The 25,172-nt window shown below is 36.7% G+C and overlaps 2 protein-coding genes across 4 annotated transcripts in view; both read right to left on the bottom strand.

The window, feature by feature from the left end:
* The window catches only part of LOC141487455 (cytochrome P450 9e2-like), a 58,523-nt gene that overhangs the window by 23,715 nt on the left and 9,636 nt on the right, over nt 1–25,172 (bottom strand). For all 3 annotated transcript variants that reach the window (XM_074186540.1, XM_074186541.1, XM_074186539.1), the window contains exons 2-5: nt 22,501–22,775; nt 16,816–16,979; nt 10,354–10,685; nt 9,004–9,208 (exon numbers count right to left, since the gene is read on the bottom strand). In XM_074186540.1, coding sequence (XP_074042641.1) covers nt 9,004–9,208; nt 10,354–10,685; nt 16,816–16,979; nt 22,501–22,706 — 907 coding nt within the window. In that variant the 5' untranslated portion in view covers nt 22,707–22,775. The remainder of the gene's footprint in view (nt 1–9,003; nt 9,209–10,353; nt 10,686–16,815; nt 16,980–22,500; nt 22,776–25,172) is intronic.
* On the bottom strand, nt 598–1,698 carry LOC141487461 (uncharacterized). The gene is made up of 2 exons (XM_074186549.1): nt 1,462–1,698; nt 598–1,407 (listed from the first exon to the last, which is right to left on the bottom strand). Exon 2 carries the CDS (start codon nt 1,404–1,406, stop codon nt 600–602), a length of 807 nt encoding a protein of 268 aa, XP_074042650.1. The 5' UTR covers nt 1,407; nt 1,462–1,698; the 3' UTR covers nt 598–599.

Raw genomic sequence — 25,172 nt, forward strand, 5'->3', positions numbered from 1 at the left:
CATCGTCGTCGTCGTCGTCATCCTCATCTGTGATGTCTACAGGCGGTGGGTCACCCCATTCGTCATCCCATTGGTAGGGATCCGGATAATCCCCGTCCGATAAGTCAGCTTCATCACTCCCAGTGACATGCTGAACCTGCACCCTGTAGTCATTATTCATGAATTCGAAGGGAATGTCATGAGGTGCCGTTGTGGAGTCCACGAATCCTTCCTGTATATATGCATAGTAAGGCATCTGAGGCTCCGGGACACTATAGGGCTCAGTAGTTGAATCAGGTTCCATGTTGGAGGTGGCTGATCAACTGAATATTCCAACAGATAATTCCTACTTTTATACTTTTGAAAGGGAGTGGGGAGGAGTGGGGATGAAAGAACTTGGAATTGAAAATGGAAAAAAAGAAAAATAATGAAAAGACGAAGTGAAGAAAAATGCTCCAACCATCGCATTGTTCAATGTGTACCAAACCAAAACAATGTACACCCTTTATTTCACTTCTTTTTTCATTTTTTTTTTGTTTTTTATTCCTAAAATTATAATTACAAACCTAAAACTACCATGCTACCTAATTATCCTAAAACTATCCTAGTTGACCTAAAAACTATTTCCCTTTATTCAAAAATTTCTTTATAAATATTTTTAGTTCATTATTGAGCTCTTTCGAAGAGGTCTCTGCCTTCCGCCTTTCCTTCAGAGCTGCAGTCCTTCGATCTAGCTCGGCCATCCTCATTAACAACTCGCGCCGTTGGCTAGCAATTTCATTCTCCTCCCGGGAAATGCTAGCCAACGCGGCCTCACTATTTCGTGAAGCAAGTGCAACATCCCTACACCTCTGTAGGAAAGTTTCCATCTCCTGGGGGTTAACCTCTCCGACAGGCTCCGGCACTGGTGGCACTTGTGGCGCGATCTCCCCGGCAGGCTTCGACAGTGGTGGCACGACCTCCATGGCAGGATCAGGCACCGGTGTGAGTTCCATGGGTGTCAACATCGCTAATAATGCAAATTGGGTGAGGATTTCACCTGGAGATGGCACCCTCGGCACCGGCTTATATGCCCTCCGTCTTTCCACTGTCAATGTGAGCGGTGTGGGACGTCTCGGAGGATTCATTTTGGCGGTCGACCAACTACCTGCATAAGGGTTAGTCCTATTGCATTTACTCCTATACCTTTGAATAGGACCAACCTTAGCTGCAGATTGCCGCTTGGCTTTGTTAACAACCCTGTCTTCCTGAAATGAGACAGGGCTGCGTGGCCGCTGCACACCACCCGAAGTTGAAGCCTTCACCTCTTGGACCATCGCCACCTCGTCTCCCTCGAACATGTCAGGGCTGCCTGGTCGCTCCACCTCAACATCCACAGATATGATCAATGCCACAGCGTTGTCGATTTCCTGCGTGTAGTTTTCCATTCTGAAAATGTAATACAAAGTTAGTTGTTATGAAAAAGTAACATTGATAACTTACTCAAAATTCGCTTGTTGTAGACTGTAGAAGACTGCTGTATTAGACTGGTGTTGTGGTAGATTGCTGTAGCTGGACTGCACTCGATGAGAAGACTTGTCGTACTGAATGCCGAGAAGTGTGCTCCTCAGGGTGTAGGCAGAAGTGGGAGTGGTGGGAGTGAGGTGGGGGCGCGCATGCGCAATTGTGGGGTGAGGCGAGCAATGGTGGGAAGGGGGCGGGGCTAAAAGTGGAGGAGAGTGGGCGGAGACTACAGTGTGTTGTTAAATTTTTTTTTTAATGAAACATAAAATTAAAAATTTTTAGTCATAGAACCGGCATTGGTCATCTTCAGTCATAGAACCGGCATTGATCATCTACTTGAATTGTGACTGGAGAAAAAAATCTTTATTTTTTGTAAATCTATATTATTAAAATCAATAATGGGGGTATTTAATGTTCAGTGTGTATGTAGAATCGATATTTTTTGAGAAATGAGTGGTGGAATCTCATTATTATAATATTGAATTTATTACACTTATTTTCAATTTTACACGAAAAATAGTAATGACAAAAGTTGTAGAGAATTTAATTTCCAACAAATTTGGTCTCTATTATTTTTTTCGCAGGATTGATATTTTTCGAGAAAAGAACGGGTTGTAATCTCATTATGTAATATTGAATTTATTACACTTATTTTCAATTTAACACGAAAAATAGTGATGACAAAAGTTGTAGAGAATTTAATTTCCAACAAATTTGGTCTCTATTAATTTTTTCGCAGGATTGATATTTTTCGAGAAAAGAACGGGTTGTAATCTCATTATGTAATATTAAATTTATTACACTTATTTTCAATTTTACACGAAAAATGGTCATGACAAAAGTTGTAGAGAATTCAATTCCCAACAAATTTGGTCTTTATTAATTTTTTCGCAGGATTGATATTTTTCAAGAAAAGAACGGGTTGTAATCTCATTATGTAATATTGAATTTATTACACTTATTTTCAATTTAACACGAAAAATAGTAATGACAAAAGTTGTAGAGAATTTAATTTCCAACAAATTTGGTCTCTGTTAATTTTTTCGCAGGATTGATATTTTTCGAGAAAAGAACGGGTTGTAATCTCATTATGTAATATTAAATTTATTACACTTATTTTCAATTTTACACGAAAAATGGTAATGACAAAAGTTGTAGAGAATTCAATTTCCAACAAATTTGGTCTTCATTAATTTTTTCGCAGGATTGATATTTTTCAAGAAAAGAACGGGTTGTAATCTCATTATGTAATATTGAATTTATTACACTTATTTTCAATTTTACACGAAAAATAGTAATGACAAAAGTTGTAGAGAATTCAATTTCCAACAAATTTGGTCTCCATTAATTTTTTCGCAGGATCGATATTTTTCGAGAAAAGAATGGGTTGTAATCTTGAGAAAAATTCCGAATCTTGACGATCAAATTTTTTTTTTAATTATAAACCTTTAATAATTCATAAAAAAAAAGTAAAATATTGATATTAGTGGTTCAAATCCCGGTTTTTTCGCAGGATCGATATTTTTCGAGAAAAGAACGGGTTGTAATCTTGAGAAAGATTCCGAATCTTGACGATCAAAATTTTTTTGAGGTTTGTGAAAAAATATTATTTTTTTAATTTTAAAATTTATTTTCAAATTTCAAAAAATTTTTTTCAAATTTGCTTTTTTTTTTCAAATTAAATTTTTTTTTTCAAATTTTAACAGTTGGGAACATGTCAAGTCAGAATTCGAGTACATCACTAATGCCACTTCAGGGACATTGAAATATATATAATAATACTTGTTGATAACTTTCATTATTAATTTTTCAAATACACATTTTTTTTCCTAACCTAACTTAATCAGGCCCTGCCCAGGCAGGCTATTCCACTTCACTATTCACCATGTTGGTTCAATTAATACGTCATCTGTTGCTTTTGGTTTTGGTTCTATTATTCTAATATTTGGATCAATGTTCAGTCCTGGATATCCCACTCCACCTGATGGCCTGACTTTATGGCTTTTCTCCAAAACTTCAACTCTCTCTTCCAGTACATCATACTTTTTCATTGTAGTCGCTGTTATGTTTGACATAGCATCAAATTTTTTATTTGTAGACGCTGTTATGTCAGACATTTTTATGTCTACATCATTTGTAAGTTTGTCAAATTTACGAGTGAAAGTTATCCGAGCCTCTGCAATTTTATCGTCAAATGCTTGACGGGCATCGCGAGCAATATTGCCTATTGTGGATTGTATTGCAGCTTGTAGGGCTAGAAGTATAACCTCCTTTGTTCCGTTAATTTCCCCCTCAAGGTATGATACAGTTACACAATCACTCTTGTCAATTGGTTCGCTTGTATTTTTCAATATTTTTCTTTGCATGTCATAATGACCATCTTTTGTTAATTTAAATCCATTGCCGGGTGGACCTCGGATGACATTACCACCCCTTTTTTTTTTCTGCCAAATTTATCGATTGTTTTAGACATTGTGCACCCACGATGATTCTTTTCAAACTGATATTCCTTTCATTTACATTATACTATATATTGCAGTAATCGATTAGGGAAATAGAAATAATACAAATAAAATTTCAATCATTTTATATTCATTACAGTAATACATATACATACATACATAATACATCAATATCACAATACTTCTGTCATATTGAATTTTCCGGTTTTGAAGATATTGAATGATACTTCAATCATTGATCTCGGCAGATAATAAATTAATCAATTGATCCAATGGAGTCTCCTGAGATTGTGATTGTTGAATAATATTACTTATCCAACGAATGTTCTCATTTGGATCGTTTTCATAAAATTCAATATCATTATGACCCCAAGGAAGAGTGTGGGTAGTATTCGGAATGATAAATCGTTTATCGTCGTGGTATGATAATGTAACTTTATTTTTCAATTCAGTATACATATCATACAACACGCTTCTAAATGAATTCATCTTTCTGAATATCATACCACCTTGTTCGACGATTTTTTGATAATCTTCGCATGTCAATTCATTCTTTATTACCGATCGTTTAACCCCTTTGGCTTTCTTAAATTCACCATCAACAGATTTCACATAATATGCTTTAGCACCTGTACCATAAAAACTCATGATTGGATCATTTGGAAATTCATCTTTGAAGTTACCCAAGACTGAACTTGTTACTGGAATATTGAATTGGTTAACTATACTGTAATTGGATGTATCAAATCTACTTATGTTAGTTTTTATGAATTCATAAAAATTTTCTGTGTTTACTTTAAGAATGAGCGAGTCGGTATCTGTGTAAAGTAAAGAGACATTTTCATCAAAGTGTTGTTTGATGCATCCATAGAAAAAGTCATACATGACTGTTTTAGATAATTCTAATATGGAAAATCCCAAATATAATGGTTTATCGTAATGAACCTTCACTCTACCCAATTGAATGGCAACGAAATTATCAGTGAAAATTGAACAATTTTTGAAATTTGGTTTGGCTATGAGAGTGCTGGCACCTATATTTTTCTTTATATTTTCCCAATGTGTAACGAGTCTAACATCAATTCGATTATCTACATTCTCCATTGTCTTTCCATACACCGCATTATTCATTAGTTTATAGAAATCTTTAACAGATTTGTTGTTAGACCTATTACGTATTTCAGTATTAAGATCTATATAGGGTTTCATCCAGCATGATTGTTTGAATTTCAATACTCTATGTGTATTCATTACAATCAATCCATTTTTGACAGCTTGCTGTAGATTCCTATAATGAACAATATATTTTCTTTTATCATTCAAATTTGGAATTAATTTGGGAATTTTCGATTGTGTACGAGGTGGTATTATTTTTTCGACTAAAAATGGAAGGTCGGAATGTTTATCATGCAACTCTTGTGGATAATGAATGTCCACTTCAAATACATACCCATACGGACTATCAGTACTCACATCCATCACATCGAGATTAAGAATTTCATTTGGTGTCAACCATGTAAATTCACTTGTTGGTAGAGGTTGTGACATACTGTGACCGTATAGATTTGTTGCATCTAAATATGTAATGAATGTGGAAGGTTCGTTGGGATTATAATTGGGTAAAAATCTATTATTTGCTATATGTTTCCTCTCGCTACATTGACTAATTCCACCTCGTATACCTTTTTGAAAAAAGTGAATCATATCAATGTCAGTTAGTAATTCCAATTCAACATTAGTGAACTTCAACATGGCATCCCATGATAATCCAGGTGCAGTGTAATATTGTGCCGGATCTAAGTTATATATCTCTAAACTTGTGGTGCGGAAGTTTTCAAAAATATCACATAGTAGCAATACATCCGACTTCAAATACAAATCAGAGTATTCCCCCAAATTCTGACACTCGAATAAATTCCAAACTTTTCTAGCCCTATCATAAACAGTTTCCGATATATGTTCACAATTGAGTGTGTCATAAAACTGATATTTTGTCGGAAGTAATGGATAATTCAATTTGTCAATGTCATCAACAGAACTATATGGAAATACACCTTTCTGTCTCATCAAATTGAATTTCTCAATTTGTGGGAAATGTTTGTGCATCTCCAAACATTGATCGGAGGTCAAGTTTGTACCCAACTTCTCCAACGAATTAGTCATAAATTTATAACTATCGATAAATCTCATTTTGAGATAATTCTTCCTAACCACACCATCTTTATCGGTATAGCTGTGTGTAAAGAGATGCTTCGTGAAAGATATATAATTCTCTTTAGTTTGCGGGATAACATCAACTTTCTCTTTATTCCTATACAATTCTTTTATGAATAAATGACAATCATAACCACTTAAATTATGAAAAATGATAGGTATGAAGTTTGGTATTTTGAAATTTAAATTACATTTCGAGTGAGCGGCATGTGATCTTTTCTTTCCTGTGACATGACAATGATCTCTTACTTTGACTTCACCATCAGTAAATGCTTTATTACATATACCACAAGTTCTGGCTGCAACAAACTGTTCTTCTTCTTCGACAGTTTGTGTATCCATTGGTTTAGGGTTTCTGAGATGATTTTCATGTATCTCTTTCAAATCATCTTCAATGCTACTCACAAATTTCTGAGCTGCATCTACACCCCTATATGTAACAAATTTTGTCAAATCATCATTATATGAACACTTTATCAAATAAGCAAATGAATATGGGGCATGTTTGAATGTTTTAATCGTGTATGAACTTCCAGGATTTGGCTCATTCACATGAATCGGTTTAAGCACTGATTCAAAATCAGCATACACTACAAATGGCACCCTCATTTGCCTCTCAAAGTTTTCAAACATTAGTTTATTTTCCGCAACCATTCTACCATATTTATTGATCTTTAAATTAGTAGTTGGTGTTGTGGTACTAATGTGATTACAATCATACATATTATGACGTAAAAGCAATCTCTCATCAGAAAAATATATCAAACATCCGTCACAAAAATATTTTTTCTGTCTATGAGCTGATAATTGATTAGAAACTAATCTTGAAAGATCTTTGATCCAACAATAGTGACCATTACCGGAGTCATCAGTTATAAACAACAAATTGACATGTCTCCGGAGTCTTCTCTGTGAGTATCGCAATGGACCAATCACTTCATACTTCATTTTACCCTTCTCAAATGTACTCTCTAAACCGTAAACATTAATTGAAATATCATTCCTATCTTCGAATATTTCGATACTCTTATTATTAACTTCAACCGGAAAATCCATACCTGTGACATCTAAAACAGTGGAAAAATGTGGATATGACGTAAGTTCGGACACTCGACTATCTGCAGGATATAATGCTGATGTTATAGCCCAAGCAAAACAATATTGATCTTCATTACGAACATTCACAACAGCTTTCTTCCATTGAATACATTGAGGCAGCTTCACATATGAACGTCCTTCCAATGGACTGTATTTATTAATGTTGACCTCGAGAAACAATATTTTTTCACAAGTCCAACCTGAATTATAAAAAAAAATATTACTATTCAATCTTATTGAAATTTTAAAAAAATAAATACCTGAGTCACGATCCTGGAACTCAGTCGTTTGAGCCACAATTACATCACGGAATCCATCAAAAACAGCATTCAAATCTGAAGATTGGTCCACTATTTTATTTTGGGAATTAAATGACTTCGTGTCCCTCGAATCATCAGTCTGAAGAATATAATTCCCAAAAACTTCCATATTCACCTTGATGCTTTTATGGATCCTGATGGCTGATTCCAGTAATTCAATGAGCTTCTGCCTAATCTTATTGAAAAATGACATGTAGTCACTGGTTACAATCGAACTCTCCACCCTGTATGTAGCAATGCGGCAATTGAATGCATTCGTTATAATTTGAACACCGTCAGACAATTGAACACATGCATTATTTTTATGACTCATGGTTCTTCGGTGAGAATTCACTTGGGTCATAGGAATTGTCACATTACAACAATTGCACGTATACATAGGTGTTGCATTATCCACTCTCACCCGTTTCACTGCAGGCCCTCCTTGGCAACTCTGGAGCTGATGCCTACGAAGATTATCACTACGAGTGAAAGATTTACCACAGTCACAGGAATACATTTTATATAATAGTTCTCACTAACTCACTTGATGTAAACTGACATAGCCAACACTCGTACGCTTCTTAAATACACTCTGACAGGATCCGTCAAGACGTCATAGCCAACCCCACTTCTCAACTACATGCGCCAAGATTACCTCCCAACTGAATGCGATAACAGATGTCGATATACGAGCAAGCAGTGGTCGTTGCGGTCTCGGAGAGGGTAGACGCTAGGTAGACGGTCCTCGGCTGCCGTTGTGTCACCATCGATAGCGGGGCTAGAGCGAACCTTCATCGCTTCGGGAGAGGTGAGGGCAGACCGATGAATACGCATTACTCTGCCACACGTCGTGGAGTGAACATGTCGCTCTCTAGCCGTTGAACGGTTATTGCTGTAACGTCACTCCACTACTAACTTGGTGCCCTAACACCGATGGAGCATTTATTACTTGGAGGATCTTCGAAGTATGCAGACGTATGTTTGTACATAGACAAACAAGCACATGATGAAACCCTGTACCGTGCATTCTCCTACACACACACACATAAACACACAAAATCTCATATGAAAAAAAATCTGAACGATCCATGCACCAGACACTTCAAGGTCACAACGCCTTGACTTCACTGCACAACAAAAAAACTTCACCAAACAACAACCAATAAAAAAAGCAATTAATACGTCATAGTGGTGGGGGGAGGCCGAGAATCAGCTGTAAACAACTACTCATAATTCATTCCACTTCATTTTTGTTAGCAGCTCAATAAAAAATAAAGCATTTTCTATTTTGAGTATGACAATTCCATTGGGAACTAGTTTTATTTTTATCTATTTTGTATAATATTTCTGTGGAAAAGATATATTTTTGAGATTTATTATTTGTTTCAGGTGATAACATTAAGTTTTTCATTCTGGTGAATATGATACAAATATCCAATGCTCACCTAAGTCAGCTTCCTTAACTGTGGTAAATCCAGTATTCACGTCTGAGTTCTCCTCTTTGTGATGAACTCCTTTTTTCGCTTCCATCAATAAATGAATCATATCAGGTCGTATTATATTGTTCTTCTCCCGGACTTGCATGGTATTATCAACCAGATCGCAAAAGAATTTGATAACTGCTTGCTTTAATAATGTTATCCGCAGGAACTGAAACAAATCATAAGGGCTTTTTTTTCAAGGATTGGTTTTGGGTAGAATTTTACTCTGGTTATTCGTCAAACATCCGTTCAGTCGAATCTTCATTTGGACTTATGAAACATGAAGGTCTCACATTCGAAAAACACAGTAAAGTGATATTTGGAGCTATTTCATTGGAGGCTTTGCACCAAATTCTTTTGTGATGAACCAAATTAAGTAAAAACTCATGAAATATTGATATGACATGTTGAAAATAGGTATATTAGGAACACTGCAACGATATTCTGAATTAGAACCGATAATAGCAAAGAGCTTTTTTGGTTTCACATCTTCTGAGTCACATAACATTTTTGTGGAAAATACTTATAACATTTTGTATAAATTTCTACAAATATGATTATTTTTCTATATTTTATCCAACGAATGAACTATACTTGAAAACAAACACATTTTTCGGAATAACTTTCTATAATCGGCAAAATTAAAATTGTTCTGTTGGCAATCGGTAGAAAAGTATAACTCAACCTTTGAAATCTAACTACTACCTTATTGTAGAATGATAAATGTATTCTTTTTGAGTCAGTTTTTGCCTATTCGTGCTATAAATTAAATGTTATTCACGTATAATTTTTTTCATTGAAAGTATCAGTGAATAGATAAATACAATCATAACATATGTAATGGAATCCGCCGATACTCGATGAAAATTCATGATGTATTCAAGAAACACTTCATTATGAGATTCTCACTAAACAGTTTTACAAACCGAAACATGTGTTTCGCTATACAATAGCTTCTTCAGGTGTGTCTTCACTTGAAACGAGTGTTTTGCTATATTCCCCTAGAAGAGATATTGTAAAGCGAAACACGAGTTGCGTTCTTGTTCTGTTCAGTTATCCCACGATGAAGTGTTTTTCGGAATATAGAATCATGACAATCAATTCAGGGTTATTCTATTCTGTACAGAAATAGTTTTGATCTATTTGTCTCACAATTAATGAATCCAACATACATTGGACTGCATTTAAATGGGAAAAATTTCGACTGAAATTGGAGTTTTTGTTTGAAATATCATTGAGTCATTAGATAACGGAAATCAGATTGATTCAGTTTTTCTATATGGGGAGATGGCTGAAAACTGCATTTTTATGTACCTTCATAAGTTCAGGAACCAATGAATATGCTATGAACTTGAACATTATTCCGAATCCTCCCAAATCAGTTGCCTCCTTTCCCATCAGATAAAATTCATTATCTGGTTCTTTAAGTGAATCGACTTCCACACCAAAGGCAGAGGTAGCTATAACATCGTTAGTAAAACGGGTAAATGTGTCTTTCATTTCCATTTCTATACATTTTTGGTTTTTCTTGAGAAAATGGTTGACAAATTCCTTAGTGCATTTCGAAATCAGAACAAACGTTGTTCGCATTTTGCTACTGGTGAACGCTGGGCTGAGAATAGGTCGCATTTCTCGCCATTTTTCACCTAAAAATTATAAAACATATTACTAGCATCCACGAAAGCGCATGAAGTACACATATTTTTATTATTTGTTTCTTCGAAACCTCGACTTCAAATTCGACACCATAGGAGTTCGGCCCTGATATAGAACAAGTAAGTGTACTTATTATCAGTCTGAGAAATTTTTATTTTTACGTCGGAATTAAAAGTTTACAAATTTGTGTGAAACATCTATCAGTTCCAAAGATAGGACATCAGCTGCATTCCTGTGAGTCCATTGTTATAAGTTTTCAAATATCCTTGTAAATATAAGCGAAGCAGGAATCATTGTACTCAAGACCAAATACAAGGCCTTATCAGTGCTCTTGGCGCAGATGTGCAAGGGCGCACTGAGGCTGTTTCGATATCAATCTCTCAATCATGAATGAAGAAACTAATTCGGGGATTTCTGACTACAGAAATCCCCAAAGTACCAGTACCAGACTGTTCTCATCCGTGGTGAGTCAAATGAACCCAACCAAGCACCCTTGTAAAAAACAAGGAATTCTGTTCACTGCCTTCGAAAACCTGAAACTGGAGGACTACCTCATAGCTTTATGTAATGTTGTTCATCCAAGAAATATTTTATTTTCCTCGAGAATTGCCAATAATAGAATCTGTGTATACTTATCAAGTGAAGAAGTCGTAGACAAGTTCATGAATGAAAACGAAGGAAAAATCACCATAGATCAAGAAATCCACATCGCCAGAAGACTAATCACACCAAATGAAAAACTACTTATATCCAATGTGTGTCCCACAATTCCCCATGAAGTATTTGCAGATGAACTCCATAAAATAGGACTGACGTTAGTTTCCCCATCACTTTCCTCAGAATAGGGACTTCTAATCCGGAATATAAGCACATATTGAGCTTCCGCAGACAAACCTTTATTTCCCCAATTGATCACTCAACAATTCCTCAGTCCGTTGTCATAACATACGATCAAACTGCCTACCGTATTTACCTATCCTTCGACACGTTATGTTTTAAATTTAAGCAAGAGGGACATTTGGCAGCACAATGTCAAATCGTCACAACTACTGATCAGAATATTACACAAAACCTCACACAAGATGATTGCGCAATGACAGCCTCGTCTTCAACAAAAAGGAGTAGACACGAAATAACCACCCCAGAACCGATTACAACTGATGAAAAAGTGTTATTTGTCAAACCCATTGTAGAACAACAGAATAAAAAAGTTAGAACGAGTACAGGCGAAAAGCAACCGATAAAAAAACTACTAGGTCCCATCAAACCGATGTTTGAAGACCAATCCCAGCAATATGTATTGACCTACGAAGAAATGAAGAACTTTTTTGAAAACATCCATGGCTGTGCTGATCCACTGAGCGTTGCAAAACAATACACATCAGATATTACCGGCCTCCTAAATCAGTTACATAATACGTCCAACTGAACGGAAAATCAAAACAAGATGCACAAAAGTTCAGAATGAAATAAAGAAACAATTACAATCTGAGCTAATCAGTGACATAGAGGACAGCGACACATCCCAAGAAACCTTTTGAACTTCAAAAACCGTAAATTCAATTCAATAATACAATGGAATCTTATATCCAAATAGAAATGTTGAAAATAATTCTATTAAAATATAACCCATCAATTTTATGTTTACAAGAAACTCATTTTCGGAATGATACAGTACACAAATTATCCAACCATACTTGCTACTATAAAAACAGACCTAATATTCAACACGCCAGCGGCGGAGTAGTCATTTACATGAGGAATTCATTGGAAGCACATGATATCCCATTGACAACTGACATAGAAGCAGTTGCAGTGTCGATCGAAGGACCGAAAAACTACATATATGTAATATTTATATACCACGAAACCAGGATCCAGAAATTGATGTCATTGCAGACCTTTTCAATCAAATCCTCACACCCCGCTTGTTACTTGGAGACTTCAATTCACAACACCATATCTGGGGATGAAAAAGAACCACAACAAAGGGAAGGAAAATTGAAACCATTATGAATAATTTGAACCTCAATTTGCTAAATGATGGAAGGAATACTCGCTTCAATATAGGCAATGGCGAGTCATCAGCTATTGATCTTTCAATTTGCGAGGCAATATTGTACATGTCACTCGAATGGGATGTTCTTAATGAGATATATGGTAGCGACCACTATCCTATTATAATAAATAATCAAAAATTACATCCATGATCCACACTGTCTTCAAAATAGTCCGTCAATAACACAGACTGGGCCCAATTTAGTACAACCCTTGAATCACGAATATCAGGCTTGGAAGAAAATGAATTATTTTCTCTTGGCATAGATGAAATGATCAAACAATTCTCACAGATCATAACTGACAGCAGAAATATGCATTGGAAAAACTCGAACTATCAGAAATCTTCCTCCACTACCTTGGTGGAATTCCGAGTGCAACCAAGCTATCAAGCAGACCAAGAAAGCATTGAATACCTATAAAAGACACAGAACACCTCAAAACCAAATAGAATTCAAAAGGCTGAGAGCAAGATCTAGGTATATAATGAAAAAAAGCAGACTCGAGTCATGGAAAAAATGTGTGTCTGGGATCAATAATCAACCCCTATAGGAGATGTCTGGAAAATGATTAAGAAAGTTTCAAGAAAATATATTCACAATCCCATAAGTAACTTAAAAAACATACACAATACAATTTTAACCTCACCACAAGATATTGCAGAGGCACTAGCATCAACCTATAACCAGCACTCAAGTGACAATAATTATACCTCTGCCTTCATTACTGAAAAAAATGATGAAAAAGCAGGCATAACATATCAAAATATGGAACACGATTTACTGAACTGCCCAATAACAGTCGATGAACTCCTCGATTGCCTCAATTGTACTAAGAACTCATCTCCTGGACCTGATGACATTCCTATGATATTCATACGTATGTTACCAGAAAACACTACTGATATTCTTTTGAGAATATACAATCGCATCTGGAATGAATACGTATTCCCTCAGAGATGGGCAGAATCAGTGATAATACCCATATATAAAATAGGTAAACCCAAATCATCACTAGAAGAATATAGACCGATTTCTATTGGTTGTGCAATGAGCAGATTATTAGAGAAAATAATCAATCGAAGACTTATGTGGATGCTAGAAGAGAAAAATCTCATTATACCTGAACAGAGCGGATTTCGGAAAAAACATTCCACACTGGATAATCTGGTTGATCTTGAGTCCTAAATTCACGAATCATTAGCAAACAATCAAGACTGCATTGCAGTCTTCTTCGACATCACTAGAGCATATGATACTGTATGGCGGTACTCAATTCTAGACATCCTACAGAAGTGGTCATTTGGAGAAAACATCATGCATTTCATTGCAAACTTCCTGAAATTCCGCGAATTCCGTGTCAGAACCAATGGGGCGTTGTCTTCCTCCAAAATTCTCATAGCAATCAATAATATTACTGACAAATGTTCAAAACCTCTCAAAGCAAGACTCTATGCAGATGACCTCGTAGTTTTTGGCAAGGAAAAGAATCCGATCTCAATACATAATAATCTACAGAGATTCATGAACAATCTAGAGGAATGGTCGTCATCTTCAAGCCTTCGAATATCACTTGAAAAGACAAAATGTGTACACTTCTCGAAAAGACCTGAAGAACACCCACCTGAACTGATGATGTTTGGAAAATATATTGAGTACGTTGAAAGCATTATTTTTTTGGGACTGATAGTCGACCAAAATCATAATTGACCATACTCTCTCACAATATGATGAAAGTCAGATGAACCACGGAATAATCAATGTAGAATTTCATCGTCTTCTAGAACAATATACAGACTTCAACTTTCTCTACACAGATGCATCCAAAACTATAGACGGAGTCGGATCAGCTTTCATTATCGCAGGTTTTCAATCTTCGTACAAACTACCAAGAGAGAGCACGGTATTCACTGGAGAAACATACGCTATATGGAAAGCCTTGAAGTACATAAATATTTAAAAAATTGGAAAATGTCTCATCATAACAGATTCCATGAGTGCTCTTCTGGCAATGAATCAATCAAACACCCAAAATCCCATTATACTTTCCATAAAACAAGAGCTTCATGTACTCAAACAAAGGCAAGCACTAATCAGATTCATGTGGGTCCCACCTCATGTGGGCATCCCAGGCAAGGAAAGAGCAGATCAACTGGCCATCTCAAATCCATTGACTTATACTGAACTCAAAATGAATCACATTGACCTGAAATCTTTCTACAAACAAGAAATCATTAACAATTGGCAACATCAGTGGTACAATTCCACCTCTAAGCAAGCAGAAGTAAAAACATCAGTACTCCCATGGAAAAATATTCCCAAAAACAGAAGACACCAAGTTATCCTGACTCGTTTGCGACTGAGACATACCCGCTTAACACATGAATACCTCATAACAGGTGGTGACAAACCAAGATGTGAAGTGTGTGGAACAGACCTGAGTGTAAAACACATTCTAACAGAATGCGTGCTATATCACATCGACAGACTCACTCATCGCATCCCACAAACAATGAAAGACATACTTGGTGAAAATTGTGACACTGAACAATTGATAGCTTCCCTCAAAGATATACACATTTTACGACATATATGAATTAATTTTAAATATCATATACTAGGCATTTGTATTATGCCGTTGCTAATAACCCTAGCGGTTGATGCAACTTTCTTTTAATAAAAAAAAAAAATCGACACTATATATCTAATAGTACGAATAGATGAAAACAAGTCACAAATATTTTAGGAGAGCTAAGTTTGATAACGTGATGTGAACAAATTCTCCAGAAAAGAATTGTACAAACAAATTCGATACTTCATTCAATTTTGATAATTTTTCACTTTTGTAATTGAACTAGTGTCCCTCTATAAGAAGGTTTAGCATACGTGGAAGTCATTTTTCCATTCTGGAAACTGTGTCTATGTTATTTCATGCAGGCTTCAAATATCCTTTCAGTTTCACGTATGTAAAACATTCCTATAAACTTCTGTGAATGGTGTCCAAATAATAACTTTTAATTGGTAACACTTTTCAGTACTCAGTATCAAACTTCTATTGAAGAACTGACATGCGTCCTTTGCTGAAAATATTTTTTTTCACGGAACCAATTCAGTTCGACATAAGCTGCATCAACGTTTCTGTCTGAGTATATTAATGTCCTATCGTTGGCATATTGAAAAAAAAATTGTGCTCGTAGACAAAGTTGGTGACTAATCAATGAATGCAAAAAAATGATAGGTCCTAAAATAGTTGCTTGTGATACTCCATGTTTGATATGTCCTATGCTGAACTCTGCTATTGATTTCAATAAACTGTGTTGTATTCAAAAGGAATGAATTTAACATTGTTTCAGTAAAACATTTGAGTCCAGTTCTCAAATCAAAGTTTGAGGGCTGATGCTATCAGATGCCTCACTTAGGTTTTTTTTAGGCTAACACCAGTAATATCGTTAGATTGAAAAGATGATGCGATATGTTCTACCAACTCGTTTATTGCCTGGATAGACAAATTTGATCTAAGACCAAATTGTGTAAACTATTGAATCGATAAGGTTTGCACCGGGTCAAAAGGTAGAGTCACGCTGGTACAGGATCAACCGGCTACTTTATTATTCTTAGACAATGTTTCTTCTGGTTTTCAGGTTCTAATGTTCAGAATCGTCCAAAAACAGAGAATCAGTTGAGTACTGATAATATTTACGCTTCACTATGTTCAGTATCCAGTTGGGCCATTGTTTTCTAACGGTGACGGTGACGCTCGGTTTGCATGGAGCCAGGGATGGTTCGACGCACAACGCAACATGTTATATTATTACAATTAGAGATCACCGATTTTCTGTCAGATGAAATGTAGCCCCTGTAACTCACTGATAGTGTAGCTGTCTGAGGTGACAGAATTTTTCAAAATCGGTTGAGCAATCAACTGAATTTTCACTGAACAGTTCACAAATCCACAACACGTGTTCCACTATCAATAGTTCCTCCAGGCGTGTTTAATACGAAAACAGTATTCATAATAATAATTTACATTATTTCAGATTTCTATCAGGAAAATTCTACATACCTTTTGAAAAAAATAAATTTTTGCCAAATAATGGATCAGCCTCCTCTGGAATAAAGTTTCTGTGATTGGTGAAGTGATCAAAATCTTTAACAGTGATTTTTCTCAGTATTTCTGGATCCTTTATCAATAAAGTAGGTTGACCGGATTCATAGATCCCATAATATCTGGAAACAAAGGGATAGCAGAATGTAGACACTTCACAACTGTCAATAAATGAGGACGTCATTCGCCAAATTAAGTTGGAAAAAAAGAAAACTAGTTTCCAAATACGTCCTATAAAAATGAATCGTCTTTATTTCCTTTCTGCACTCGAAATGGGTGCAGTTTAGCCTGGAGCTATTTCTACACTTAACATTGAGTACAGTTGAATAGTAATGTATTACAAAAGCATATTTATTGAAATACAAAATTGTACATGAAGTAGTGATCTAAATAACACAGCAATCATCAAAACCTATTAAATAGTAAATAATTCATAAATAACGGATTTATTTTATAATTTATCATGGCTCTTCAAAATAATGTATTTTCAAATGGCGTTAAAATTGATATTTAGATGAATGAAGTCGGTTGATGAGGATAAATAAGTGAAAGATTTCTGAAGCAGGGCTGAAGAATGATGATGCGTGGTACATGCAAATGATATATGTTCCTTACATCTAATTAATTAGGAAATCGACCCAGGTATCTGTACAGAGTCTAAAGAATTTGGCATTTCAATATTATACAGGGTGTCCCTGGACTTCCTCTTTTCCTCTCGGGAATGTATAGAAGGGGTCAAAATATCACCAGTACTTCATATAACTTTTTTTCCTAAAAGTCTTCGTAACCAAGTTACGGGCCCTTGAAGTTACAAAATGAAAAATGTTTTTCTTTGATAACTTTTCAAGTGAATATTCAAAATCATCCAAATTTTGGTATTTGACTAAACAAATGGATTCCGTCGATGAGCTTTCATGCAGGAGTCAGTTGTTTTGCTACAAAGTTAGGAACGGACTACCCCCGATGGTCCACACCCCAAAACTTTGAAATGACAGATATTTTTCAATATTTTTCAACAAAATAAGGTTACTTGGACAATTTTATGAATAAAAGTACTCGTGTGGAAAGTCGATCGGAGCAACGAGTCTTGATAAAAATGTAGTTCTACTCGACGACATCAAACCCGCTCGTCCACCATTATTTGAAATGAATAATTATCAAAGCAGAAATAATAATGATAACGTTAATACAAAGTATGCTAAAATGAAGTCGTAAACAAAAAGTACAGTACCTATATGGAAGTTCAAGTCACAATTGTGATAGCAGATATTTTTTCAAAAGAAATATCAAGTTCTGTAGATTCGTGGTGTTTTTAAACTAACAAGCTACTCTACTATGAAATATCGAATTCATTCCATATTTTGTATGTACATAATACGTGTGGAATAATCACGTTTCGTGTTGATCAGTTATCTGAATCTCATGAAACTCAACATTCGAATGTTTCAAATTCTTCTTCACAGCTAAACTGTTGAGGAGTTTCACTGATAATTATAATTTTATGGGAGAAATTCTTTAACACGAATCTAAATTTACCTATCATTTCCATTTTCCTTAAAAACTAATATTTTCGAATAATGGTAGACATCTCAGGATAAATGTTGTTGAATTAACGTTATCATTATTATTTCTGCTTTGATAATTATTAATTTCAAATAATGGTGGAAGAGCGGGTTTGATGTCGTCGAGTGAAACTACATTTTTATCAAGACTCGTTGCTCCGATCGACTTTCCACACGAGTACTTTTATTCATAAAATTGTCCAAGTAACCTTAATTTGTTGAAAAATATTGAAAAATATCTGTCATTTCAAAGTTTTGGGGTGTGGACCATCGGGGGTAGTTCGTTCCTGACTTTGTAGCAAAACAACTGACTCCTGCATGAAAGCTCATCGAAGGAATTCATTTGTTTAGTCAATTACCAAAATTTGGATGATTTTGAATATTCACTTGAAAAGTTATCAAAGAAAAACATTTTTCATTTTGTAACTTCGAGGGCCCGTTACTTGGTAACGAAGGATTTTAGGAAAAAAAGTTATATGAAGTACTGGTGATATTTTGACCCCATCTATACATTCCCGAGAGGAAAAGAGGAAGTCCAGGGACACCCTGTATATAGTGATGAACAAAAATTATACTGCCTGTATATGGTCGAATTTTCTAAGTAAAAATATAAATCGACAATGGAAATTTTGCACTTTCTGAAATTAGATTTTAGTCAATTTTTATGAGTAGATTTCCATAGATAACATATCCATAACTGAATCTCGAAGGAACCCGAATTTCAGTAAGGTCAGGAGGACGGTCCAGTATTATCAACCAACCACCACTCCCGACACCGTGGGGTGAGGGATCATTGGGTCCGAGAATTATGTGCCCTGAGCAAGCATAGTGAGCAAAGATTGATATCCTTCTGCATTTGTCTGACTAAATCCGAATCCGAAATCGGCTGCTCTATGTTCAGCCATGAGTTGAAAATTTTGGCCAGATGGTGGTGGATGCTTGGTAATTTTTTTCACCAATAAGTATTCAGCCCATCTATGCCTGTAGTAAAAGAGTTCTTGAAGTCCACAAGGACTTCTTGAACGGAATCCGAGGCCATCGGGTTTCACAGTTCATTGAGCTCAGCTTGTGGAAGCTTTCTGCAGCTTCCAACTGCTTCGAACTGCGCTAGGGCCTAAGTTGGGTGGCTGCGGGTGTTCATAAACGTTCTTCCAGAAGGATTTCAACTGATTAGCGGTCGGTGGGTCATTCACAATACGCGAAGGCTCTTGAAATAAGCGAGAAGGTTTCTAGCGGTCTTGAGGATTTCAGCGATACTTCTCGCTCGCCTCACAGTGTTGTCAGCAGCACCCCACGACTCGAAGTGTGATAGAAACGTCGGTTTTTGGTGGCTATTTGCCACACCGCGGGCGTGAAAACATTAGATACGAGACGCGTATTTCTCGCTAACGTGTTATCAGCCTCCTTGTGTACCCATCGTTTAGCCTCATGGCCGGGATTTCGTCCTTGCGATTCGGTTAGCGATTGGATCACGCTGTACACGGCGGTGTTGATTTGCCAGATGTTAGCCCCCTGTTAGAATATTATGAACCTCTATATCCAAACAAGCCAGTCCTTGTGGTTTTAAGGGCCTAATTCTGTGGTGCGCCCTGCGTGTTCTGAATATCTCCACTGGTGGCATGATGCGAGTTTACCGTCCAGCTGTGCGAACGGGCGGGCCCCTTCCTCGATTACCAGGAACTAAGTTTTGGATCTACCGAGTGGTTGGCCCTGTAGACTCACGGCCGGCACTGAAGAAAGTCTAGTGCGATCCCAGGTGTGCCTGGGCTGCCAGTCCGATTCTGCAGCAGTTGCTTGGGTGAGTGTTGGCGCAACTCACTAAAGGCCTCAGGTGTTGGTGGACATTCCTGTTTATCATGCAAGATAAGCTAATGCGATGTTTTGATATCATTATCATAATTTGAGTTTGCGCTGGTCAGGTCATATCCAACAAAGCTTTGATATTTTCGGGAGGGCGCGCCAGCATCATCACCAACGACCACTCCCCACACCGTGTGGTGAGTGCAGTTAGCCAAGGATGACAGACTTCTGCATCTGTCCGGTTGATATTTCTGCTTCAGTGCGGCGAACTGGTATGATTTTGAGATTCGAGAAGAGAAATGGCATCATTTCACAAAGAACTACAATAATCAGAACAACCATCTTAACAGATTGATCTGGATAGACTCTTCGGAGTTCAAAGAGAAAATTTCGATACTTTATTCGCTTTTTTCCTTCTCTTGGACGATATTCCTCTAGCCAGAAGCTAAAAACTCCACGACAAATACCGTCTTGCTCTGGTAGTCGAGAAGGCCTACATCAGGCTTATTAGCTCGTATGAACCTGAGGGTGAGAAATAAATAGTTCCAATAAATTGGACACTTCTCGTTTCCCACAACGGATTCAATATATCCCGGAGCGTAGGTCAAAAACTGTGTTTCGTTAATACCGTAAGAGTGCCGTAGATGGTGGAGCCGCGTTATGTCGATGGACCGTATATGCGGAACATGCTTATAGCAAGTGCATTAGGGTCTTGGACGCCTCGCGGCAGGCCCTGCACCTTGTGTCAGGAAATCTATGCCCATCACGCGACTGCGGTAGACTAAGGTTCTGAAGATACCATTCTGGCATGCCATGATGGAACCCTTAGTTACCGACTTCAGCCCACTCGAGCTGGGGAAAGCGAAAGCCAGGCGCTTTGATTAGCCAAGGTCTTCAATGTTATTGAAGAAGACCCCATGTATTGGCTCATTCCTGTGTTGCCGCAGAAGTGAGATGATCTCTGCGGATTTTATATGAGCCTTTTACTGAATGGATTCAAACTCGGTGACAGAGTTGTGATCATTTCGTTCAGTGTCGAAAACTGAACCGAGTTCATCAGCTGTTCGGGCAGCTGCCCTATAGAGAAATGCTCCAATTCCTGATGCCTCATGGTCACGGATCATGCAGAGAAGGGAATCCGCACTTTTGCCGACTTTACAGGCTACATCCAGTACCATTTTGTCATGAAGACACTTCAAACTCTCGACGAAAGTCCACGGCCTACCTGTTGTCGAGGAAAGTACAAGCGTGAAACGGTTTGGGATGCAAACTCCTATAGAAATGCATTATTTTTCGGGTCTTTACGTCAAGTTGATATTGCTCCTCTCGAGTCCACGTCACTACTCCAAACGAGTAGATTAAGATTGAAACGGCAAGCATATTTGTTGCAGCAACTTTGTCTTCCCCGACACTTCCGATGACCAGATCTGTCGAAGTTTGTACTGGTACTTGCCGCGAAGAGAGTTCTTCTCTGCTGTTACCTCTTGTGAGAGGCGTAGTTCCATTCCGAAGTAAGTATACGTCTCTCCAGCATCCAAATGGTGTTGGACGCTTTCATCTACGTCCTTATTATTATTGTTACTATCAGTAAACTTGTAAAATACTTCGAAATATCGAATCTTATATATAAATTACTGAAGATGCCGATTTATTTTCAGTAAAAATATAAAAAATTCTCAGGATTTGCTCCTAATTTTCACGATATTATCGGACCAACTTTTCACTTTCAACCCCATGTGTCTCCTATTCTATTTTTGTCTACTGAAAACCGTCCATCACTATCATTATTTTTTTTTATCATATAGGGTGTATCATGAGTGATATATTCAGTTTCAGGAGATGATTATCTATCATATTTTATCAAAATATCATATTAGCTTCGTTCCGATAAAATATAGGATATCTAATAATTATTTAAAAAAATTACATTATTCCAATCTGCCATGAGAGTAATTATTTCAAATTCCAGTAGTTTTTTACATTCCAACGAATAGATTTCGAATATCCAGCTTTGCAATTTTCAGCTGAAATAATTTCAATATTATATTGTAATAAACATGCAGTGGGAAACAGATTATCTATCTGTTTCGAAATGTTCCTGATTACAAGTGAGCCAAGTTAATGAAAAGTTGTTACAAATACCAGGGTGATTCCTGAACATTAATCCAGTATGCACACAAACCCGTCGAAATTGAACTAGCACTCTAGTGTTGTCCCGAAGTTTCGTTCAAAGTATGTACTTAAAGGAATAATAATTATATTTCAAGTTGAAGTCACTTACCTTGTGCCTTGAAATTGGTTATAACACCTAACAGTGAATTCAAAAAAACTCTCCTTTCTAATAATGAATTTCCAGTCATCTCCAAGTAACCATGTTGGACGATCGTTTTGTTTGACACCTCGTTCTCTCCAGTAGCTTATGGGTTTGATGCAAAAGTAATAGATAATGGCGGCTAATGCAGCAACCCCCAGAAACCACTGAATCATCTTGCAAATATCTCACTGATTGATGTTTTACAGGAAAATTGTCATTACTTATTCAAATGAGTTATGAATCTGGAATCAAATAACGATTTATATCGGGATATGTCTGGAAACAAAAAAATGTTTATTCGGTTCATTTTATCATGAAACTCTGATTCCATAATAATAACAAATTGAACGGAAATAACGACTTTATGGAATTATTGAAATGTACATTTCCAAAATAACATTTGAGAAGAAAGTGATATATGCCATCTGTGATAAATCGACTTTGATAGAAATGGGGTGAAGGAAAAATATCAAAAAATGAGTTTCGTGTGTTATAGGTATCAATAGATTGGATTTTTCAAATTATTCGCAAATATACAAGTATAAGTGTGTAAAGTTGTATATAAGAAATGTAGGTGTGTAGGTGGATACCCAGGTGGTTCCAGAAGTACAAAGCCTGACTTGGAGATGGCGGTAGTTGTACGAAAAATATTACTGTACTAGAAAGTATACAATCTTTAAAGAATATGTTTCAAGTTTGAAGATGCGCGTTGTTTAGTATTTGTTTGGCAGGCATCAATAGTGAACGTTCTTTGTGAATTTGTGAAAATGGATAAAATTGTTCATCGTTATGTGGTACAAGATTTTTATTCGAAAGATTAAGCCCAATCCACACAACAGCTGAACTGGATTCTACTCTGGATGAGTCTGCTCCTTCGTTTACAACAGTGAAATATTGAATAACAGAGTTTTAACGAGGCCGTACGAGACTTGAGTTTTTAGCGAAGTTTCACAGCAAAAAAGCAGAATACTTTTGTCGTTTCATAACCATGAATGAGACATAGGTCCGTCTTTTTGCACCCGACGAAAAAACAATCAAAACAGTGGAATGAAAAGGAAGAATAGGCTCCAAAGAAGGCGAACAATGTTTCATCTGAACGCAAGGTCATGCCATCGGTTTTTTGGGATGAGCGTGTGATCATTTTCATAAACTATCTTAAGTAAGGCAAAACTTGTTGTTTTGAGTTTGAAACAGTTTAGTCCTGGTTGTACATAGTTTTTTTCAAGGACAAAACAGAAACACTACAGTAAAATCGTTATGGCGCTCTCAGAGCGGTACCTGTGCGAAAGTAGCGATTCACGTTGGATTTGAATCGCTGGAGATTAAATCTATTTAGAAAAACGTTCTCAGGAAGTTCATTCCACATACACGCAGTTCTCTAGATAGAAAGTTGTTAAACAGTGAAGTTTGAAGTGTACTGAGTTGAACTTCAAAACGATGAGCAGCCATAGTTAGTCCCGTATTTCTGATATGTACCGTTCTTGGTGAAATGAAATGAATGTTCCAGGCTATCAAGATTGCACGTGATGTTCGCGTCTCCAATCAGGCGGATATCTCTTTTCTGGATGAAATTCATCAACTTCAGGCTATGTTTCAGAGCAGAGATCCATACATGAGAACAATACTCCAAAGAAGGTCCGATTCGAGCTTTATAAAGCATCGAAAGTTGCTGCGGTGTGTATAGTTTTTCGATTCGGAACAGTGTTCAAAGCTTTTGAAAAGCAGCCTTTGCAATTCCAGCGACATGATTGTGCCAAGACATATTAATGTTCATTTTAACCCCCAACAAACTTATCGAAGCAGAAAGCGAAATTGTCTGACCGGATATTATTATAACCCAGTCGGAGATATTTATCTACTTGGAGAAAATCAATGCCTGGATTTTTGTGGCATTGAATTGAATCTGGTTACTTTCATACCAATTCGAAATCACTTCTAGATCCTCATTAAGATATGCAACATTCTGGTGACGGTGAAGATGTGCCTTCGTTGCCGATGTCCTGGAATCCAAATGGAATGACGAAACAAGTGTGCTGTCGACAGCAAAGCAATATATTGGACTCTTGGTTTTCTCCAAAAAGTCGTCGATATACAATGAAATGAGGGTTGGAGACAATATGGATCCCTGGGGAACACCAGCGTTGATGGTGAAAGTATTCAGGAGATATCCATTGACGGCCACTTACAGGGAACGTTCTTTCAGGAAGCTGAAGAGCCATTCACAGAAATGATTCGACAAACCAGAGCATCGAAGTTTGGCCAGCGAACCCTCATGCCACACACGTTCAAAGGCCTTAGAAATAGCAAGCGCAACAACTCTTGATTCTCCATGTGGCCTGTTGATCTTTGTTTCCGAAAGCCATATCGATGATCGCTCAAGATGTTGAAGTCTTCCAAATATTTGGGGATATGGTGGTTTACTACTTTCTTCATGAATTTTGCTATCACTGATAGCAAAGCGACTGGTCTATAGTTATTTAGAAGATTTTCCTTGCTCTTTTTGGTTGCTGTTCTTGCTACCTCTGTTAACATTCGTCATGTCATTGAAATCATTTATTTTGTCAACACTGAAAGGTAAAATGAAAATATATAGTTGAGTCTTTTGAGCGCAGCGGAAAAGTACTTGTTGTTATTTTTTC

Source organism: Leptinotarsa decemlineata, unplaced genomic scaffold (genome assembly GCF_025532065.1).
Source record: "Leptinotarsa decemlineata unplaced genomic scaffold, Ldec_3_MD MMD2_P_RNA_scaffold_2, whole genome shotgun sequence".
NCBI lineage: Eukaryota > Metazoa > Arthropoda > Insecta > Coleoptera > Chrysomelidae > Leptinotarsa > Leptinotarsa decemlineata.